The sequence below is a fragment of the Octopus bimaculoides genome, chromosome 18 (assembly GCF_001194135.2).
Source record: "Octopus bimaculoides isolate UCB-OBI-ISO-001 chromosome 18, ASM119413v2, whole genome shotgun sequence".
NCBI classification, from domain to species: Eukaryota; Metazoa; Mollusca; class Cephalopoda; order Octopoda; family Octopodidae; genus Octopus; species Octopus bimaculoides.
In genome coordinates this window covers 2,053,043-2,072,408 of record NC_068998.1, presented here as the reverse complement: position 1 = coordinate 2,072,408, position 19,366 = coordinate 2,053,043, and the positions used below count along the sequence as shown (strand labels likewise).

At 35.5% G+C, this 19,366-nt stretch overlaps 1 protein-coding gene across 4 annotated transcripts in view; it reads right to left on the bottom strand.

Annotated features, from left to right (window-relative positions):
* Positions 1-4,301: 4,301 nt before the first annotated feature.
* Positions 4,302-19,366, bottom strand: part of LOC106871468 (mitochondrial coenzyme A transporter SLC25A42) — a 27,474-nt gene continuing 12,409 nt past the window's right edge. For 3 of the 4 annotated variants that reach the window (XM_014917955.2, XM_014917947.2, XM_052974594.1), the window contains exons 2-8: positions 14,387-14,620; positions 13,723-13,831; positions 11,779-11,965; positions 10,063-10,179; positions 9,591-9,742; positions 8,091-8,213; positions 4,302-6,929 (exon numbers count right to left, since the gene is read on the bottom strand). In XM_014917955.2, the coding sequence (XP_014773441.1) occupies positions 6,727-6,929; positions 8,091-8,213; positions 9,591-9,742; positions 10,063-10,179; positions 11,779-11,965; positions 13,723-13,831; positions 14,387-14,560 (1,065 nt within the window). In that variant the 5' untranslated portion in view covers positions 14,561-14,620 and the 3' untranslated portion in view covers positions 4,302-6,726. Of the gene's footprint in view, positions 6,930-8,090; positions 8,214-9,590; positions 9,743-10,062; positions 10,180-11,778; positions 11,966-13,722; positions 13,832-14,386; positions 14,621-16,090; positions 16,253-19,366 lie in introns of those variants that run through there. The other variant, XM_014917963.2, reaches the window with a different exon arrangement.

Genomic DNA, 19,366 nt, shown 5'->3' with positions numbered 1-19,366 from the left:
AAGAGGTTTTTCAAAAGTTTCTTTTTCATATTTTTCCTTCAACCTCTTTCCATTCTCCATGTTGTGTGGGAGTTCAAAGGATAGCTGTTCCCAAACTCCACTGATGATGATTATTATTATTACGATTGTGTGTGTCTTTGTATGTTTGTATGTTAGAGTGCGTGTGTTTGTATGTTAGTGTGTGTGTGTGTGTGTGTGTGTGTGGAATAATGTCTCCTAACAAAAATGTCCAGCAAGTCTCATAAAGATTATTTAAGAAACAGTAAATCATTTTCCAACAGGATAAATACCAGCTGTAATTGAAATAAACCTAAGAGATGTTAAGAAAGCCTCATAAATATTTCATAAAAACATAAAAACAAAGACTGAAAGTAATTAAAACAAAATAACACCTGTTTCCAGTGAAGCCCAGACAATGGAGGAATGGTTAGACATACATATATCAGACACCTGTCAGTGCCACCTAAGAAGCATCCAGTTTGGCCATCGCGTTAAGTGTCTGCATAAATACAACATACGATGAGTGGTGTCTGGTTACTTTGGTGATATCAGTGTCATCATCATCATCATCATTTGACACCAGTTTTCCATGCTGGTATGGGTTGGACAGTTTGATAGGAGGTGGCATGCCAGAGAGCTGCACCAGGCTCCAGCTGTCTTGTTTTGGCCAGGTTTCCAGGGCTGGATGCCCTTCCTAATGCCAGGCTCTTTACAGAGTGGACTGGGTGCATTTTCTGTAGCACCAGCACCTGTGGGGTCACCAAATAACTTGCAAGACAAGACAAAGTCTCCCCAACTGGGGAGAGTAATCTATTTTTGATGATTGAGAAGTGGGGGAATAAAATTAGAGAATTTTGTTTTTTTGCAAAATTCTTAAAGCAATTTTTAAAATCACTTTCTTATCTGAAAGATGCCTGCCATATGTGTTTGTATCTCCTTGTCTTGTCATCACGATCTAATTGCAAACAAATGCTACCATCATGCAGACAGTGTTGTTTGCAATCTGCCATGAAAATATGTCTCACCATTGTGCTGTATGTGTGTGTGTGTATTCAAAGTCTAAACAAGATAAAAAAAAAAAAGAAACAAAGTACAGACAGAATCTGCTTAGAGATCCAGTTAACTGGAAACTTATTTTCAAACCAATTCTGTATAAAAATAGAATAAGAACATGATTAAATCAACCTCAACAGTTTACTGGTACCACAGTTTATTAATTCATTCCAGCAGTGACGAACAGAAAAGCTGATTTGGGTAGGATTAGGAACTTAAATACAGAATTTATTTCATAGCTGCCGATTTCAACGACCATCTCCGTCAATAAAAATAACCATTTCATATAAAGTGTTAAAAAAGGAAAAACAGGAAGTTGTATTGTTCATGCTTTTTCCTAATTAATTAAAGATGCAATTCAAGTGAAATAACTCAAATCAGGAAATAAAACAAAGACAACAATTTTGGTAGAACTCACAAATTCTTATTAGACAAGAAAAATGTTTAGATTTCTAAGAGAAAAACATGAGAAAATGTGAGGTGAAATGGTGGTTATCAAGAATGGAACCCCTATCACACATTTGGTTTACCAGGAACTTTGTTTAGTGCTTCTAATTACTGTATTAATGAAAAGAATTAGACATGCAGTCACATGTTTCAATGCTTTTGATACCATCTCAGATTGATGCAGCTTCTATGACACAAACTTGCCATTTTAAACGGATCTAAATTAAAATCTTTCAATAAAATTTCATGCTAATTTATGTTCCAAATGCAAGAGTAATAAATACATTATTTTACTAAATTCAGTGTTATTCTCAAAATTAATTGAAAGAAAAGTCATGTGTTTTATTAGAAATATGGTAACAAAAGATTTAAAGTGATCTAAAATTAAAACCTTCCATCAAAGTTTCATGTTGTTATGTTCTAAACACCAAGTTAAAAATGACAATTATTTTACTAAATTCATTATTATTTTCAAAATTAATTGAAACAAAGGCCATGGATTTCATTGGAAATATGCAAACAACAAAATTAAAAGTGAATAAGAAAGGAAAACTGTGTGGAGTAAGCTAATGGGATTGTATGACATTCATTGATTTCTCAATGACATCAATGAAGTGCTGCCCCCTAGATTCTCCAGTCGAAACCCAACCGATAACTTACTCCACCAAGAGATTACCTCAACCTTTTTCATGTTCTTCTTTGAAAGATAATATTTTTATATATTTCAGTGGGTTTTGCTAAATTTATCTAAACTCACTTTTTAACCTTAAAATAACATCCCACTTAGACTTTAGTCTTTAAGTAGCAGATTAGATACCTGTGTGTAAATATACACACCAACACATACACACTAATATCAAACAGTCTATATATATATATATATATATATATATATAAGCACAGTGAACCGTTGATTGGTTCCTTGTAGACCTCCTTTAACTCAATGTGGTTTTTGTTTACCAATAAATGTAATAATATATGTTTGAAAATAATAAAGGAAATCTAAATGTCTTTTAAGGAGAATCCTTAAATCTCAAAGACGTGTTTGTTGTTTCTTACAGCAAAAGGGTCCCCCAGCTCCTTCTTTCCATTCCTGAACTTAAACAGGGTTCTGTTTGTCTTTGATAAGAAACCAGTTGGATGAAACATATGCAAAGATTTTCTAAAGAGCAACAGATGGTATTTAATTAAACTCAACCCCATTATATTACAGGTATTTATATTGACAACTAGAGAAATAGAACATAAAAGCCGATCTTGGTGCAGTTTGAAGTTGATATTGAGATGAGGTACAGCAATTCAAGTATTTAATCCATTTGTCCAACATTGGATAAGACTTTAAACTGCATCTGATGATGACGCTCCAGCTTAGGAGTTCAGGAGTTTTGGGAAGCAGTGAGTTATTCCTTAGTCAACACTACTCTGGTCCCAGGGTGGTAATAGCTCTCAAGGGTCCCAGTACAAGTTAAATAGCAGAAGACAGTCTTGTACCTAAGGCATTCAGAATTCAGAAAAGAACTTGTCCCTCGGCATGTTTGATGTTTAATGCAGGCCCACATGTGTGTAAAACATGCCCTATGCCACACGAACCTGTCTCCCTACATGAAGGTTAAACATGTCCTTTGCTACATGAACCTGTCTCCCTCTGTGAGGATTAAACACACCCTATGCCTCATGGGTAAGCTCAAAAGAACAAGAGACTAGCAGAGTTAAGTGTAAATAAAACAACAGAAGGCAATGGAAAACCATTATTGTATCTAGCCAAAGAAAAATCAAAGAATTTTCAGGTATTGGCATAAAGGTTAGGTCCATGATTGCCAGCCCTTGTAGGAATGATGTGTGAAGAGAGAGAAAGAAAGAGCTCCTCACTTGTTTTAAAGCATTTAACACTAGTACAGCTGACCAAGGGTTCAAATCTGTGTATGGCTGTTACTGTAATGTATGTGACAAGCCATGACTGTTTCATTCACCCTGGCTGCTTGGCTGACAAACTGGTTCCACTCTTACCTCATTATGAAACACTTAACAATAATAATTAAAAAAAAAGAAAAGAGTACCTGTCTTTTTTTGCTCCAACAAAAATGGGCAAACAACTAAATTTTCAAAACTGTCGCATTTGATTCCAGCCAAGATGGTCTGAGAGAAAAATTATTGGAAACCATTAGCTTTCCAGAATATTCTCTCTGGATATTCTTTGTCCTACCTTTTCACCAGACATCCCTTTCTCTCCTACAATCCTTCCCCCTCTCCCACTACTTCTCATGGATTTTCCACTTCGTCCTTTAAGGAAGATTTCTCTTTTGTATTCGTGTTCCCCTTTAAATTATCTCAGCTCACCATTTTTATTTCAAAAATATCTCCAAAAACCAAAAATTACATTAACAAAACAATATTGAGTTGAGTGAAAGGTTTTGCAATATTTTGGTAACTAATTTTCTTTATTTGTCAAATGACACCAAAAACAGCCAAGCATTCCTTTGAATAGAGGCCCTCCGGTTGCACCCTGCTGTAACTATCTCCAAGGAATTGGTTACTGTTGCCTCATCCACGGAGATATAGGACTTCTAAGACTTTTAGGTAGAAGTTTCAGTGAAAGAGTTCTTCACCTTGAAGAATAAGAAATGGTATCAGCATGGGATCAAAGAACTGACACAAAAGTGGCTTCAGACACTGACCACATGACGGCCTCTACTGTTGGATGCTTGGATGCTTTTGTTGTAACTTGAAGAATGAAGCAAATAAGTTACCAAAATATTGCAAAACTTTTGACTCAACACAATAAAATAAATTTTAAAAACAAGTTTTTTAAATTCATGAAAAATTATTTAATACTGAACCAAATGATTAACGTACTCAATAAAACACATGACATCCCATTCCAGGCCTGGTTTGCACTCCTAACCATATCCGAAGGAATCTTGCTATGACTGCCGCCGAGGAAGGAAGCGCAAGAACAGGTTATTAATGCTTCATCCAGGTAGATATGGGTCTTCTGCTAAGACTTTTAAGCTTGAAGAGATTAGAGTTGTGGTGTTCAGGCCTTTTCTGATGGCATAAATAACACAAAGGAAGAAGAAAACTGAAGTGAAATCAGTACAACCGGTAACTGAAGACAAATTGCAAACACTGTTCACAAAGAACTCACCTCTGACATTACATTTATGTAATGAAAATATATAACATCTACCTTACATCATGTATTATATAATATACACAAAAATAAATATGTGTATACATGTGTGAGTGAACTGTGTAATAAATACACCATAATATTATATATATATATATATATATATATATATATATATATATCAGGTTATTAAGAATAAAATGTCCTATTTTCTTATGCACCAAGTTTGACAGTCGTTAACTTTAATGTTTTATCCTGACAATTCTTTGTTTTATGACATTGAAGAGTTACAGCACTTTGCGAAATGTAATTCATGTTGTCTGATTATATTGTGAGTTTTCTCTTGTAAATCAATTTTTGCGAACCCATGGATAGACCAATAATTCAGAGGAACTGAACTTGGAAGCACTCTGTCATCCACCATCTTCACCAGACCTTGCACCAACTGACTATCACGTTTTCTAGGCATTAGACAACCTTTTGCAAGGAAAAAAACTTCAAATCTGAAGACGATGCAAAAACAGCCCTTCGCGATTTCATCAACTCTTGCTCTCCAGAATTCTTTACTGCTGGCATAAATAAGCTACCGATAAAATGGTAAAATTGTGTTGATAATTTAGGTGCATACTTTGATTAACTGCATTGCTTTTTATTGAGATAAAGTAAAATAAACTTTCAGTTCAAAATTGGACATTTCATTCTTAATGACCTGATGTATTTATGTATGTATGTATGTAGGTAGGTATGTAGGTACGTACGTACGTACATACACACACACAATGTATTGTATTACCTTGATTTGCTATACAAAAATGTCAAAAGGCTCAATATACTTTAGACATGGGTAGAGCTTGATTGGTAATGTCCTGTGTCAGGTAAAACAAAATTACAGGTGGATATCTAAAGGTTTTGTACACTCAATATTTAGTTATACATCTATTATCTCCTTTGCCTTATACAACATGACTGACATACAAAATGTATTATGCAATAAATACACTATATATATATACACACACATATATATATACATATATATACATATATATATATATCTATATATATATATCTATATATATATATATATATCTATATATATATATATATCTATATATCTATATATATATATCTATATATATATATCTATATATATATATCTATATATATATATCTATATATATATATATATCTATATATATATATATCTATATATATATATATATATATATATATATATATATATATATATATATACACATACACACACACACAGGCTGGCTTGTACAATCAGGATAAATAGAACTCATAACACGAGTATGTTTTTTATTTTTATTTTTTAATTAGCAAAAGTTACAAAGTGATGCAAGAGTTGAGATTTTCCTGCACAATGTAAGAAACCATCAGCTCTTGAATGCCTCTGTAACTGATGCTACTTCAAAATGAAAATAAAAAATCGTATACATGGATGCAGATTGTGTGTGTGTGTGTGTGTGTTACAAATACATTTCGTAATATGCAATAAATACACACAAATATGTATGTATACATGCATGCATACATGTATGTGTACATACATGAGATGTATTTATACATACATGTATGTATACATCCGTATTAGAGAGAAATAGATGACAGAAGTCACGTGATGAAGCTAAAAGCAAATTGAAATACAAAATAAATTAAAAATTGTTGAAAATGTTATCAAGAGGAAGAAAGGGAGGAGGAGGAAGAGGAAGAGGGATGGTGGCTCACATTTATTGTTTATATAGCTGTTTTATTCAATACCTGTTCTGAGAAGAGAGGGTGTAGGTTTGTAGGATACCAAATCCAAAATACATAAACCACCAAATTAGGAGATAGCCTCTTTGAGATTACTCCATGTTACATCTCATTCCATATTTTCACACTGTGACTACATGGAATATGTTGTTGCTGTTATTGTTGTTGTTTTTCACAGGTAATACAAATAGATTTACAAAAAAAAAAAAAATTAAAATTAAAATTAAAATAAAATAAAATAACCCAATTTAATCTGCTGTTCGGAGACTCTACCGATTTAGTGGTCAAGCAGTTTGAAGTTTTAGAAATGTTAATAATCATCCATCATGGAACATTGCCTTTCTCCGTAACCAATTCTGACAAATGTCAAATGTAGTAAAACTAATCCCAACAGCAATCGGACCTTTGATCCAGTTCATACTAAGTCCCTTAAACATCCCCCGTCGGAAGCCTTCTTCTTTTATCACAGTGCGTGCAGTATTTAAGATAGTAGTATATTCATGACTACGACCAGTTACACCTGCAATAAACAAACAAAAAAAAAAAAATATATATATATATATATATATTGCTTACATCATAAAAATTTAGAAACTACAAGAGAACGTGCAATAATTTGTTTTTAACAGATGAACTCAAAGCAGATCAAGGTAAAATTATAGCAAGTAAATATCAGGTTAAAAAGGCCTTTAAGATAGAAAAAGTCGAAAGCTGTGAATGGGACTTGAACCTACATCTCCTGTAAACATGATAAATGTCCCACCATCGGACCACAGGTAACCTTCAACTTTTTCTGTCCAAAGGATATTTTATCCAAATATCACATGCTATAACTTTATCTACTTAGTAAAAATGAAAATTATATATATATATATATATATATATATATATATATATATATATATATATAGAGAGAGAGAGAGAGAGAGAGAGAGAGAGAGAGACAGAGTTAATGCAAAAATATATAAAATGCATAAATTACATTTTCCAGAAAAGAGTTACTTTTGCTGAGAATTATTACAAACTAGAGTGTTACTTGTCATATGATGGGTAATGTACTTTTACCTCCATGGCTAATATCAGGAAATATTGGCAGACATAGAATAATTATAGTTTAACTTGTATCAAATCTTTTGATGTTTCTACAAAATGATGAACACTAACGAAGGGGGAAGATTGTGTAGTGGTGGACGAGGAACAATTCAGTCTGGACGAGACAAGGGTTGTACCAGATATTCCCCACGGCTGACCCTCTAAGCACGAAGCCTTTGAGTTTTAAAAAGGAAATGCGAAGCTGAGACATTAATGCCTTGCTCAATACTAAGCAAAATAAAGTGAAATGACCGGAAGCAAAAATACAACGAAAGAAGGGGTCAATAATTGACTGCTCTTCTGTGTTATTTATCACATGATCATAAAACAACAAAGGAATAACTATCAATCTATGTGATTGACCTGCTAAAAATAACAGCCAAATCTCCCTGTTATTATAGCCTATCACCTTAAAAGGGAACACAAACTATACGCCCAACGTAATGTAGACACATTATATAAGGGGTATCATATTTTAATTAAAGATAGATCATTACCTGAAGGTCTTTGATCAATCAGGATTGATCAAGAAAAGCTTATTTGGAGCTGAACAACAATAAGATAAACAAAAAGAGAAACTATTGCATACCTGCAGTTTGCATTCTCCTGCGAATTATATCTAAAGGATACGATGCAGACTGGGCGATGAGGCCAGCTATTGCCCCAAAACATAATCTTTCAATTGGCTGAGGTTCCACACCAGGCCCATACTCTGCAATAAAACAACAACAATAGATACAACATTGCATTCTAGGTGTGGCACAGGTATAAAAAGAAGAAAATTTAAACTTCATTTGTGTGTGTGTACATGTATGCACACACACGACCCAACCCATTAAAACTCACCAGTCCTCTAGGGTAGATTCAGAGTGGTTTGTTTTACTGGACCCAGTCAAAAAATTCTGATAAAGTACATCACTTCTAAGTATCACACGAAATATATATATATATATATATATATATATATAGTGTTTGTGTATTTATGTTATAAAAGTGTGTTATAAAAGTGTGTGAGTGTACACATTGACATTCACAACCCATTTTAAATGAAACAATTGAGGCTAAGTTAACAAACGAATTTTTAAGTGGTGTATTTGACTTGCTATAAATAGCAGGAAAATCTTCAAATCATCACATCTTATCTTTAAAAAAACGAAAAAAAATACTTACATAAGTACACAAAAAAAAAAATAATAACAAGGCACACCTAGAGCTAAAGAGCAACTGAACATCACTTAAAACTTGAATTTGTATTAGAATCCTACATTTCTCAAATATGGTGGAATTGATAGGTTTCTCAATATTCTTAGTCATTTTAAAGTCTGGTATATATAGGTATGTTTAGTTTGGGTAATGAGATCTGATAAGGTTATCTGTACTAACCAAAGATCAGGCTCCCTCCATTCATAGTAAACAACCTCGCTAGCAGCCAATTTTTAATCAATTTAGATCATGGAATTATCTCCCTTGCATTTCTTACCCTGAGTTTTTAAGGCTAGTAATTTTTCTCCTTGTTACAGGTATAATTTTAATTAAACCTATTTTAGGGCTCACCACAAAAAATATGTCAGCCTCTATACAAAATGACAATTTTTTTTCTGTCTTTCTTTCTCTCATGATCCCACAACTATTTCATGGAATTGTAACAAAGACATTGTTAACATGGTCACAATTTCAAACCTTGAAACAAAACTGTGAATTATTTAACACTATACCAACCCTGATATATCAGACCTATGATCAAAGACATTCCAGTGACCATCCCTACTGACTATGAAATGGTAGCAGTCACTAAAAATGAGAATTTTATGAGATTAATATTGGGGGTCACATTAAAAATACAAGATTCACTGATACATGCCCCCAACCCCAACCCCAACCCCCATCAATACACAGGCTTCACAAATAAGTCATGCCTCTGTTACCGAAACACATCCCCAGCACCAACAACAAACCTCCAACCCTAAAACAATCCATGCAAACAACACAAGACTCCTTGTTTCAATCCATCAACTGTATCCAGAAATATTGCAATCAAAGAATTTGTCAAAGCCATTTCTCCAGAGAAATGGTTGGTTGAAGAACTTACCAGCATGAAGTTTCTTGAGTGACTCATAGGTAAAGAAACCAGTCCCAGAATACGGTATGCTACCCAGCATTGTTGGTGAAAATCCTCGATATAATGTTCGTAAACCTTCTTCACGGTAAATTTTTACAACCACTTCTGGTAAGTTGTGATACCTGCAGTCATGAAAGATTCAAAATTCAATACATATACATACATGAAGACGGACAGACAGAGAGGTAGATAGATAGAGATAGAAATAGATAGAGAGAAAAAGAGAGAGAGAGAGATAGATAGACAGAAATAGATAGATAGACAGAGAGAGAGAGAGAGATAGAAATAGATAGAGAGGAAATAGATAGAGATATCACATAAACATGCAAACAAACACACACACACACACACACACATTCACACCAAATATTAAGGTGGTGCCCCAGTATGGCCAGTCCAATGACTGAAACAAGAAAGAGGATAGAAGAGTGTTTGCACTCACCTTTCTCTCGCTGTGACTGCCATCCGAGCACGGACCATATCCAGGGGGTAGGTAAAGGCCACTGCAGTCATCCCAGCAAGAGCTCCAGCTAAAAATCGTTTACCAGGAGTCAAATGTCTGAAAAATACAATATACAAATTCATTACCACAATCATCATCATCATCATCATCATCATTATTGTTAATACTGCAACCTGGCAGAGTCGTTAGCAAGTCAGCTGAAATGCTTAGCGGTATTTTGTCTGTCTTCATGTTCTGAGTTCAAATGCCACCAGGGTCGACTTTGCCTTCCATCCTTTCTGGGCCAGTAAAGTAGGTACCAGTTGAGCATTGGGGGTCAATGTAATCGACTTACTCCCTCCCCCAAGATTTCAGGTCTGGTGCCTAGAGTAGGAAGGATTATTATTATTATTTCTGTTGTTGTTGCTGCTGATAGAATGTTGGGGAAAATGCTTTGCTCCCATTCTTCTAGCTCTTTGCCTTTCATCCTTTGTGGGTCAATAAATTAAAATACCAGTCACATACTGAGGTTGATGGTATCAACTAAAAATTGCAGGCCTTGTGTCTAAATAAGAAACTGTGTGTGCACGTGTGTTTGTGTGTGTGAGTGTGTTTCCTGCCACACCAAATGGTTTAGCTAATCTTGGGTGTTGTTAATTGCAATCTCATTTAGTACAGAAGGAGATATTTGTATGGACAGATTAACGAGGCTGAAAAAATAACAACAAACTACCATATCTGAAGGTATAAGAGACACATGGCCATATTAGATGCACTCCAATTTCAACAGAACATAGTCGGGAAAAACAGTTTTTAATACATTAAAGTATATGATATTGGTCCAAATTCACATATAGGATTAGGGGTGATTTTTTTTGAGGTTTTATTTTGAAAAAAAGAAAGGGAAAAAAAGGAAAAGTGTTTTATATGTGATCAAATTCGGTATATATATATATATATATATATATATATATATATATATATGGTAATCTTCAGATAAATGCATGTGAGTTGGTATCTTTTGTCCATCTCATACATTGAACACACATCACAAACAAGGAACTGTTAATAGCTGTGAATAAAAATATGCTGTTAGGCAGGCCCATGTGGAAAGATCAGATTTTAAAGCAAGTTCATCAGAATCCTCCAATATGAAGTCCATTAACCAGAGATGTAAATTTGGGTTTATATAAACTGTGAAACACAAAGGACATTAGTGGAGGACTCGTGACTGACTTTGCACTTCAGGACAAGATATGAATAGACTAAAAGTGTAAAGAAATAGATTTTTATCTCTACAGTCTCCCATTATGAAAGTAGATAAATATAACTTAAGATATTCACCATTATATTAATAAGTTGGGCAGAGGAACACATAGATAACAGCTGTATTTTGTAGCCAAGAAATGGAACACAAACTGCTGACACAATCAGTGATCAACTTGTTTTTATTAAGTTTATTTTCAGTATGTAAACACAACACAATGTGTGTAAGTCACTTATCAAACTAGGCTTTGGAAGTTATCACCGAGTGTGTTCAAGACCCAGCTAGGACTGACAAAAGATTTGTCTTTCTGATTGGTCGATAAAACAGTTGTTATATACAGGAGTAGGTTTCTAGGTGAATTATTGTAGAGAATAGCCCTTAATCCTAAACCCACGAAGATGAATGCTGGGATCATCCACTGTTAGAACTTCACCTTAGTGATTACTTACCGTTTCCTCTTGTCTCGATTTAGGAGCTGTTTGTACTGTTCGTGGGCAGCATATTGCATGGAAGCGTAAGGGATGATCCGAGCCATTGTGGCTGTGTTACCACGCCACAAACTCAGGAAACCTTCATGTTTGAAGCAGGAATAGAGGAAACGGACAGCTTCTCGGGCAGAGAACCTTATGTTCTTACCTGTTGGGGAATAAGAATCAATTATTATGCAAACAAAAATACAATTGCACACCTGTACACACACACACACACACACACGTTCTTATTTGAAAGGAAATAAAAATGAATTTGTTATCACACACAAACATGATGTCAGCTATTGATACAAAGAAATTTTGAAATTTAAATAGTCAGAAAGGGAGAGATGTAGGCAAGGCTAAAGAGGTGTGAAATCAATGTGATTGGTATTGAGTAGGTTGGTATCAAAAGGAGCAAATGATCATATATACATATATATATACACGTATATTTATACACGTATATTTATACGTATAAATGTCTAAATATATGTGTATATGAGGAGGTGGTTGCGTATGAGTGTGTGTGTGTGTGTGTGTGTGTGTGTGTGTGTATATATATATATATGTATGTATGTATGTATATCTACATGTGTGTGTGTGTGTGTGTGGATATGTGTGTATGAATGAGTATGTTCATACAATTATGTTTGTGTGTATGTGTGTATGTATGTAGACGTGAACGCAGGAGGTTTAAGTCTATGTATTGTGAGAATATGGTTGCATATATTTTTTATCTTTTTTCTTTTTCCACCTATTAGAGTTACTTCCCTTCTATTTAACAGTTTTTTTTTCATAGCGTCTGTTGCCATTGACAGCCAACAAGAACGTATCATAGCTCTGACATTCAAAACTCTGAGTACTATAATGACAACCTTTTACTGTTTGTTCTAAATTGTAACATATATAAACAATCCTCTATTTCTCTAACATCAAGGTCGCTTTCTTTTGTTACATTTTATTATTATTATAATATATATATATATATATATATATAATAATAATATTAGGGACAAAATCCAAAATTACAGGTAAAAAACTCAATTAAAATCAATTTATAAAAAATTAAAATTAAATTGAGTCTTACTTTACTTTATATTATACTCATTTATTGTGCTTTTAATTATTAATTTTTCTATATGTGATAGTGGATTTTCATCGATGAGTTCTTGAAAATTGGTTATTTTCCCTAAAACTATATATATATATATATATATATATATTGCAAAATAACGTACAAAGTAGTCACTCAAGAATATGTATACAGTTTATGATGATATTGTAATGCCAATCATTGGGTATGACAGTGTGTATACATTGAGTATGATACATAGATGGCTATTTTAATTTTAAAATGCCTCAGTTGTGAATAGCAGATTTTTATTCAGCAGAGCAGCTATTTGCAACATCAGTAAATGTTTTATTCCTTTTTCCTATATCAGAGGCAACAAATTTTCATTCGGGTATATGGCTGGTTGTATGTATGTGCCATTAAAAAAGCCTAAAAAGGCCAAAATGCATCTGGGGCTCTCACTGGCCACTGGTAGCACAAATTTTTGTCTTTCTAATATTTATTGTATTTTTAACGCAGCCCATTCATGAGGGATGCTATCTCAGGACAATTTGGAAGAAACACTGCATGTTATAAAAGGACCTAAAAAAGGTAGGCATCAGGAAGTGACCCTGGCCATGAAACACTGCCCCACTATATACACACACACACACACACACAATCACCACCAAATGCCTCCCTCCAGCCCCTGCCAGTGTAGAAAAACTGGACATCAAAATGGTCAGGTTTCTATCTTCCTTAACTCTTCAACTTTTATGTTCTCAAAATATATTTTGAAATATCAAACTGTTGAACATAAAAACAAACTAGAAGGGGAAGGGCCAGGAAGAAAGGATTCAAAGACGTACTTTGGAAGTTGATTTTCGTCCTGTCGAGGGGAGCAATAGCTGTTTTGGCCAATGCCCCGGCCAAGGCACCCGCAATCAATGATGTAATAATTTTATTCTTGTTCGATATCTGAAACAGTAAAACATTAGATTTCAGAGTCATCATCATCATCATCATCATCATAAACACCAAAGTCACCCATTCCCACCGTAAAGACAAAACAATGTTGATAATTGTGGTATAATCTAACCACTGTAACCCCCAGCATCATTGCCAGCACCAACATCATCATCATTACCACCAATGCCATCAATGAACATTACCATCACAATTATCACCAACGAATCACCAATCACCAATCGTCATTCACAGCATCACAGGCGTCCTTACCACCACCATCATCATCATCATCATCACCCCCATCAGTACCAGCAAGAGTCTCTACAGCTGTATGACCTGCTGGAAATAGCAGCCAAATCTTCCTCAAATCATACCCTTCTTTCTTAAGATAACGACATTAATTAATACAGTCCTACATTCACTTCTAGAAGTCAGAGTCATCTCGGTTAGGAAGCTTTTGATTAGGTTTGACTTGATGCTAAACAACAACAACAACACCAACAACATAAGTTGATGGTTATCAAGAGAAGAAAAATGCTAAGAGAATACAAAAGAATGTCTTACCTTGTTGTTAATGGCAAGTTCATGGTGATATGGTTCCTCCACATCAACAGAATTCGGCAGGGGAGGGCTTCGTTGTTGACCTTTGTCTGTGCCACCCATTGATGTGGCCACCAGCTGGATTTCTGGACGGTTTAAGAGGTCAACAGTTGAAGCCTCTGTCACCTTCGTGCTCATGTCAAACAACGCATGTACATCACTGAGAGGAGTAAGAACTTGTCACTGGGTCTCTGATAACTGAAAGTAGAAACACACAAGAATTAAAAGAGTTATTCTGGTAACAGTGACAGATTGACCCTTTGCCTGTCCAAAGCATTTTCATAAGTTTGTCCTTAACATCCATGCTTTTCGTTAGCCTTTCTTTTATATCATCATCATCATTGTCGTTGTCGTCATCGTCGTCATCATTTAGTGTCTGTTTTCTATGCTAGTATGGGTTAGATAGTTTGGGATTGGCAAGCTGGGCAGCTGTACCAGGCTCCATGGCTGGATGCCCTTCCTAATGCCAACTACTCCAAGAGTGTAGTGGTTGCCTTTCACATGTCACCATTCTGAGTAATATAATGCTTTCCTTTCATAAATCCTAAGTTACTCTACTGGTTGCACAAAAAAAAAAAAGGGTGGGGATCAATATGATGTATGAATGTCAGGGAAATATGTCCAGCGTATGATACTGGATACACAGGAGAAGCAGAGGATTAAGAAGTGGATAACCCATTCAGGGGAGTCAGAATAAAGACACTTGAACAGTTTCTGACAATAAATGGATAGATTTAGGTCAACAGGAAGCTATCCAACCATCAAAAGGAACAATGGTTTGTTGCCCCACATTTTCCCACAACCACTACACTCTTTTCCAGGCAAATTTTGTTAACCCAACATTTTTTCCAACCTGGAGAATGTATTTTAAAAATGGTAAAAATTGGAGCAGATAAATTTCGTTTAGGCATGTGACAAGCAAGTACACACCACTGACAAGGCCCATGAAGGCCAAAATACAAACCACTGCTGATATAAGGTTCACCTCACTCCGATATATATATCGTCTGTTTAAGCTGTGTGTGAGTGTGGAGGGGGTATAACAGAATAAGACACAAACAGGTAGTTACAAGGTATTAAGTCATGTTTAGCATATATATCGATAAGAGAATATAGAAATATATAAATTCAGCAGAAAACCAAGAGATTTCAGAGAGTGAAAGTTCTTAGTGATTCGTACCTGGTGTACAAAATAGGGGAAAATCTGAGTGGTCCTTTGTGTTGGTTCAACCTAGATAGGTAAAATCTATGGGAACATTGGTGAAAATCTTGCAGAACAAGACAATGCAAGGAATTTGGGGATATATATCATTATCATCATCATCATCGTTTAACATCCATTTTCCATGCTGGCATGGGTTGGACGGTTTGACTGAGGTCTGTCAAGCCATTGGGCTGCACTAGGCTCCAATATATATATATGGTGAAAATGAAACTTTAGGGGTGACCCATTATCAATATTGGCTTCTGTGGAAATGGATAGAAATATCAATAAAGCAAGTGGTTTCTGCTTCTTTCTCCTTGATCCTAGAACAAGCCATATTTAGTTTGTTGGCACCAACAAACAGAATGTATTTACTAGGAATGAAAGAAGATAGGACGTTCGATTGACAATGTAAAAATGAGTTGACAAAAGATGGTAAGTTATGAGGAATGAGAAGTGCTTACTTGAGCAGAGTTCTTCCTTTATCAAAGACAGAATCTTACACAACAAAAGTAATCCTCTTTTTATATGTTGTAACTAAACAGAAAAACTGATAAGCTTAACATCCTAGAGCAAGTTGAGGAGAAAATAAAACCCAAAGCAACTGGATATTTTCTGTCAAACCTTCTCTGAATCACTTATCTTTCTAGGCCAGACAAATAATCAGAAAGATGCAAGACTGTCTTTTATGGCTGCAACCGAGGTCAGTTAATAATATCTTATTTTGATAGGACATGAGCTATACAATAGCTATGCACACACACACACACGGTTTTATGTAAGAAAATATACACAGATATGATTTATATAATGATCATACATACACATTATTTACATAATAAAATATGCATAGACATGATCTACAGAATTTACATAACATACAAAGACATGGTTTATATAAATATACACAGGTATGGTTTATCTATCTACAAAATTAATTACTAAACACTCACCACATATAATTGACCATGTTATCACAACCCATATATACACACATCTACCTACAGAAACGGTAGGTTTCTATCAACTAAAACCACTCAAAAGACCAGGTTTAAAGAAGACATTTACACAAGGTGGCATGCAGTGAGACTGAACCTGGGACCCTATGGTTGAGGAATGAACCTTTTAACTATACAGCTGCCATGACTCTGAGTGTGTGTACATATATCATGCAGTCAACCAGATTATCACTGGTTACAATGTGCTTTGCATCATTTTAGCATTCGAATGGTGCCACCCCACTGGCCAACATTTCCCCTGATTTGGAAGGCCATTCCATCACAGGGTTACACATTGACAGCTGAGTGGACTGTAGCCTTCTGCTCAAGAACACAACATGCTGCTGGTCCAGGTTTTGAACCCACAATTAAACAACTGCAAATGCTACACCCTAACCACAAGGCCACATATCTTCACACATGCGTACATCTAAGCTAATCTCGGCCAAAGATTAGCACACATCCCATCACTTTTGCAAACTTATTACTTTGGCAACTTTCCAGTTCCTCTGAGTGGCATCTTATGCGTTCTCAGGCTTTCTTTGTCCAATGACTTTAGATATATCTGTGAATACCATCATCATCCATCATTTAGAATCTGGGTTTTGTCCCTGTTAAAAGGGACACTTCACGTGAAGAAGCTCCTCAGTAATTTCTAGATTAAAAAATTTTTTTTTATTTATTCAATCTCATATGTGCCTGTCGTGAAGTCAAAGCGATTTGAGACCTGCTGCTACAGACAAACAAAACTTGATATTGTTTTGAGACAGGCAGACAGACAAGGAGACTATACAGACTATATACATGGCAAGTGGTTGTCAAAGAACAATGGTTTGGTGAAACAATATCAAAGGAATAATAAGTTATGTGTTTGGTATTCATTTTTGTTTGTCATAGTTATCTTTATCAAAAGAGGAGTGGGGGGGGGGGAAATCATTGCTATTCACAAAATAACTACGACATAATCCACTTGTTATCTCTATCGATCTGTTTACTTATCTATCCTGTCCAACCTTCCACTACACCACACCAACCACTTAACAGAGATTCCTTTCTGGTGTTATGCCAAGCTAAGAAATTATTATGATTATTAAAAGGTGGTGAAATGGCAAAATGGTTAGCGCACTGACCAAAATGCTGACTGGCATTTCCTCAAGTTCTTTACACTCTGAGTTCAAATTCTACCAAGGTCAACTCTGCCTTTTATCCTTTTAGAGTTGATAACATAAGTACCAGTTGAATACTGGGGTTGATGTAATTGATTTGCTCCTTTCTTTATAATTGCTGGATTGAATTGTATAGTATTAGAAAAAATGCCTGGCAGTATTAGTTCTAGCTCTTTACATTTCGAGTTCAAATCCTACCAAGGTTACCTTTGCCTTTCACCCAACTGGGGTTAATGTGATAAAATAACAGCCAACTGCTAGGGTGCTGTAATCAACCATGCTTCCCACTCCCCACCTCAAATATATGGCCGTATGTGCCTATCACTGAAGATTAATTAGACATCAAGTGAAGGATTTTTTTAATATTTATTAACCCTTCAACATTCAGCCATACTCTGTCAAATGTAATTCTTATTTATTCACATTCATCATCATCATCGTCGTTTAACGTCTGCTTTCCATGCTGGCATGGGTTGGATGATTTGACTGAGGTCTGGAGAGTCCGGAGGCTGTGCCGGGCTCCACTCTGATCTGGCAAAGTTTCTACAGCTGGATGCCCTTCCTAGCGCCAACCACTCCGAGAATGTAGTGGGTGCTTTTTACGTGCCGCTGGCACGAGGGCCAGTCAGGCAGTACGGGCATCGACCATGCTTGAATGGTGCCTTTTACGTGCCACCGGCATGGGAGCCAGTCACGTGGCACTGGCAATGATCACGCTCTGTTCTTACTTTGTTCTTGCCTCACCGCATGTGTCACAAGAGATGGCCATGCATTGGATCTTTCCCTATTTAATCCCTCCCATTCAATCACCCATTTTAACGATTCCCATTAACAAACCCCACACCTATCACATTATTGTGCCTGTGTGTTTATTGTCTGGTGTTACTTTGTTTACATCCCAATAACTTAGCAGTTTGGTAAAAGGGACCAATAAAATAAGTTCCAGACCTAAAATGTAAGCACTGGGGTCAATTTTCTTTAAATGAACCCATCAAGGTGGTGCCCCAGCATGAATGCAGTTCAATAACTAAAACAAGGGGGGGGGGGAGAATAATAATTTAGGCTTTATAAGGCCAAGACGTAGGATACAATTTTAGGGTAATTTCACTGCTATTTCTAGGAAATTTGAGTTACTATATAGAGGCTCCCACATTAGCTTGCAGTTTTGAAGCGTTGAGTGATGACAGATGATGATGATGATGATAATGATGATGGGTGACAACAGATGTGCAATGGAAGAACTGCCAATGTTAGCAGAGTTTGCAGACAACCTGATAAGAGAGATTAGTCTATAAATTCTGTAGCAGAACAATTCAGCATCGCTCGTGACAAACAATGGTAATACGGTAGCAGCAGCAGCAGACATGTCTGTAGCATCAATTGAAGAATGATTTAGTCACATCAATAACAATCGAAACTACTTTAACTGCTTTCCACTCTCCTCATCAGCCTAATTTTTTAACTATTTATGTGTGTGTGTGTGTGGGGGGGGGCTGTATGCACAAGTGAATATACATAGTGAATATACATACACACATACACCTATATATTTATGTATGCATATACACACAGGTGT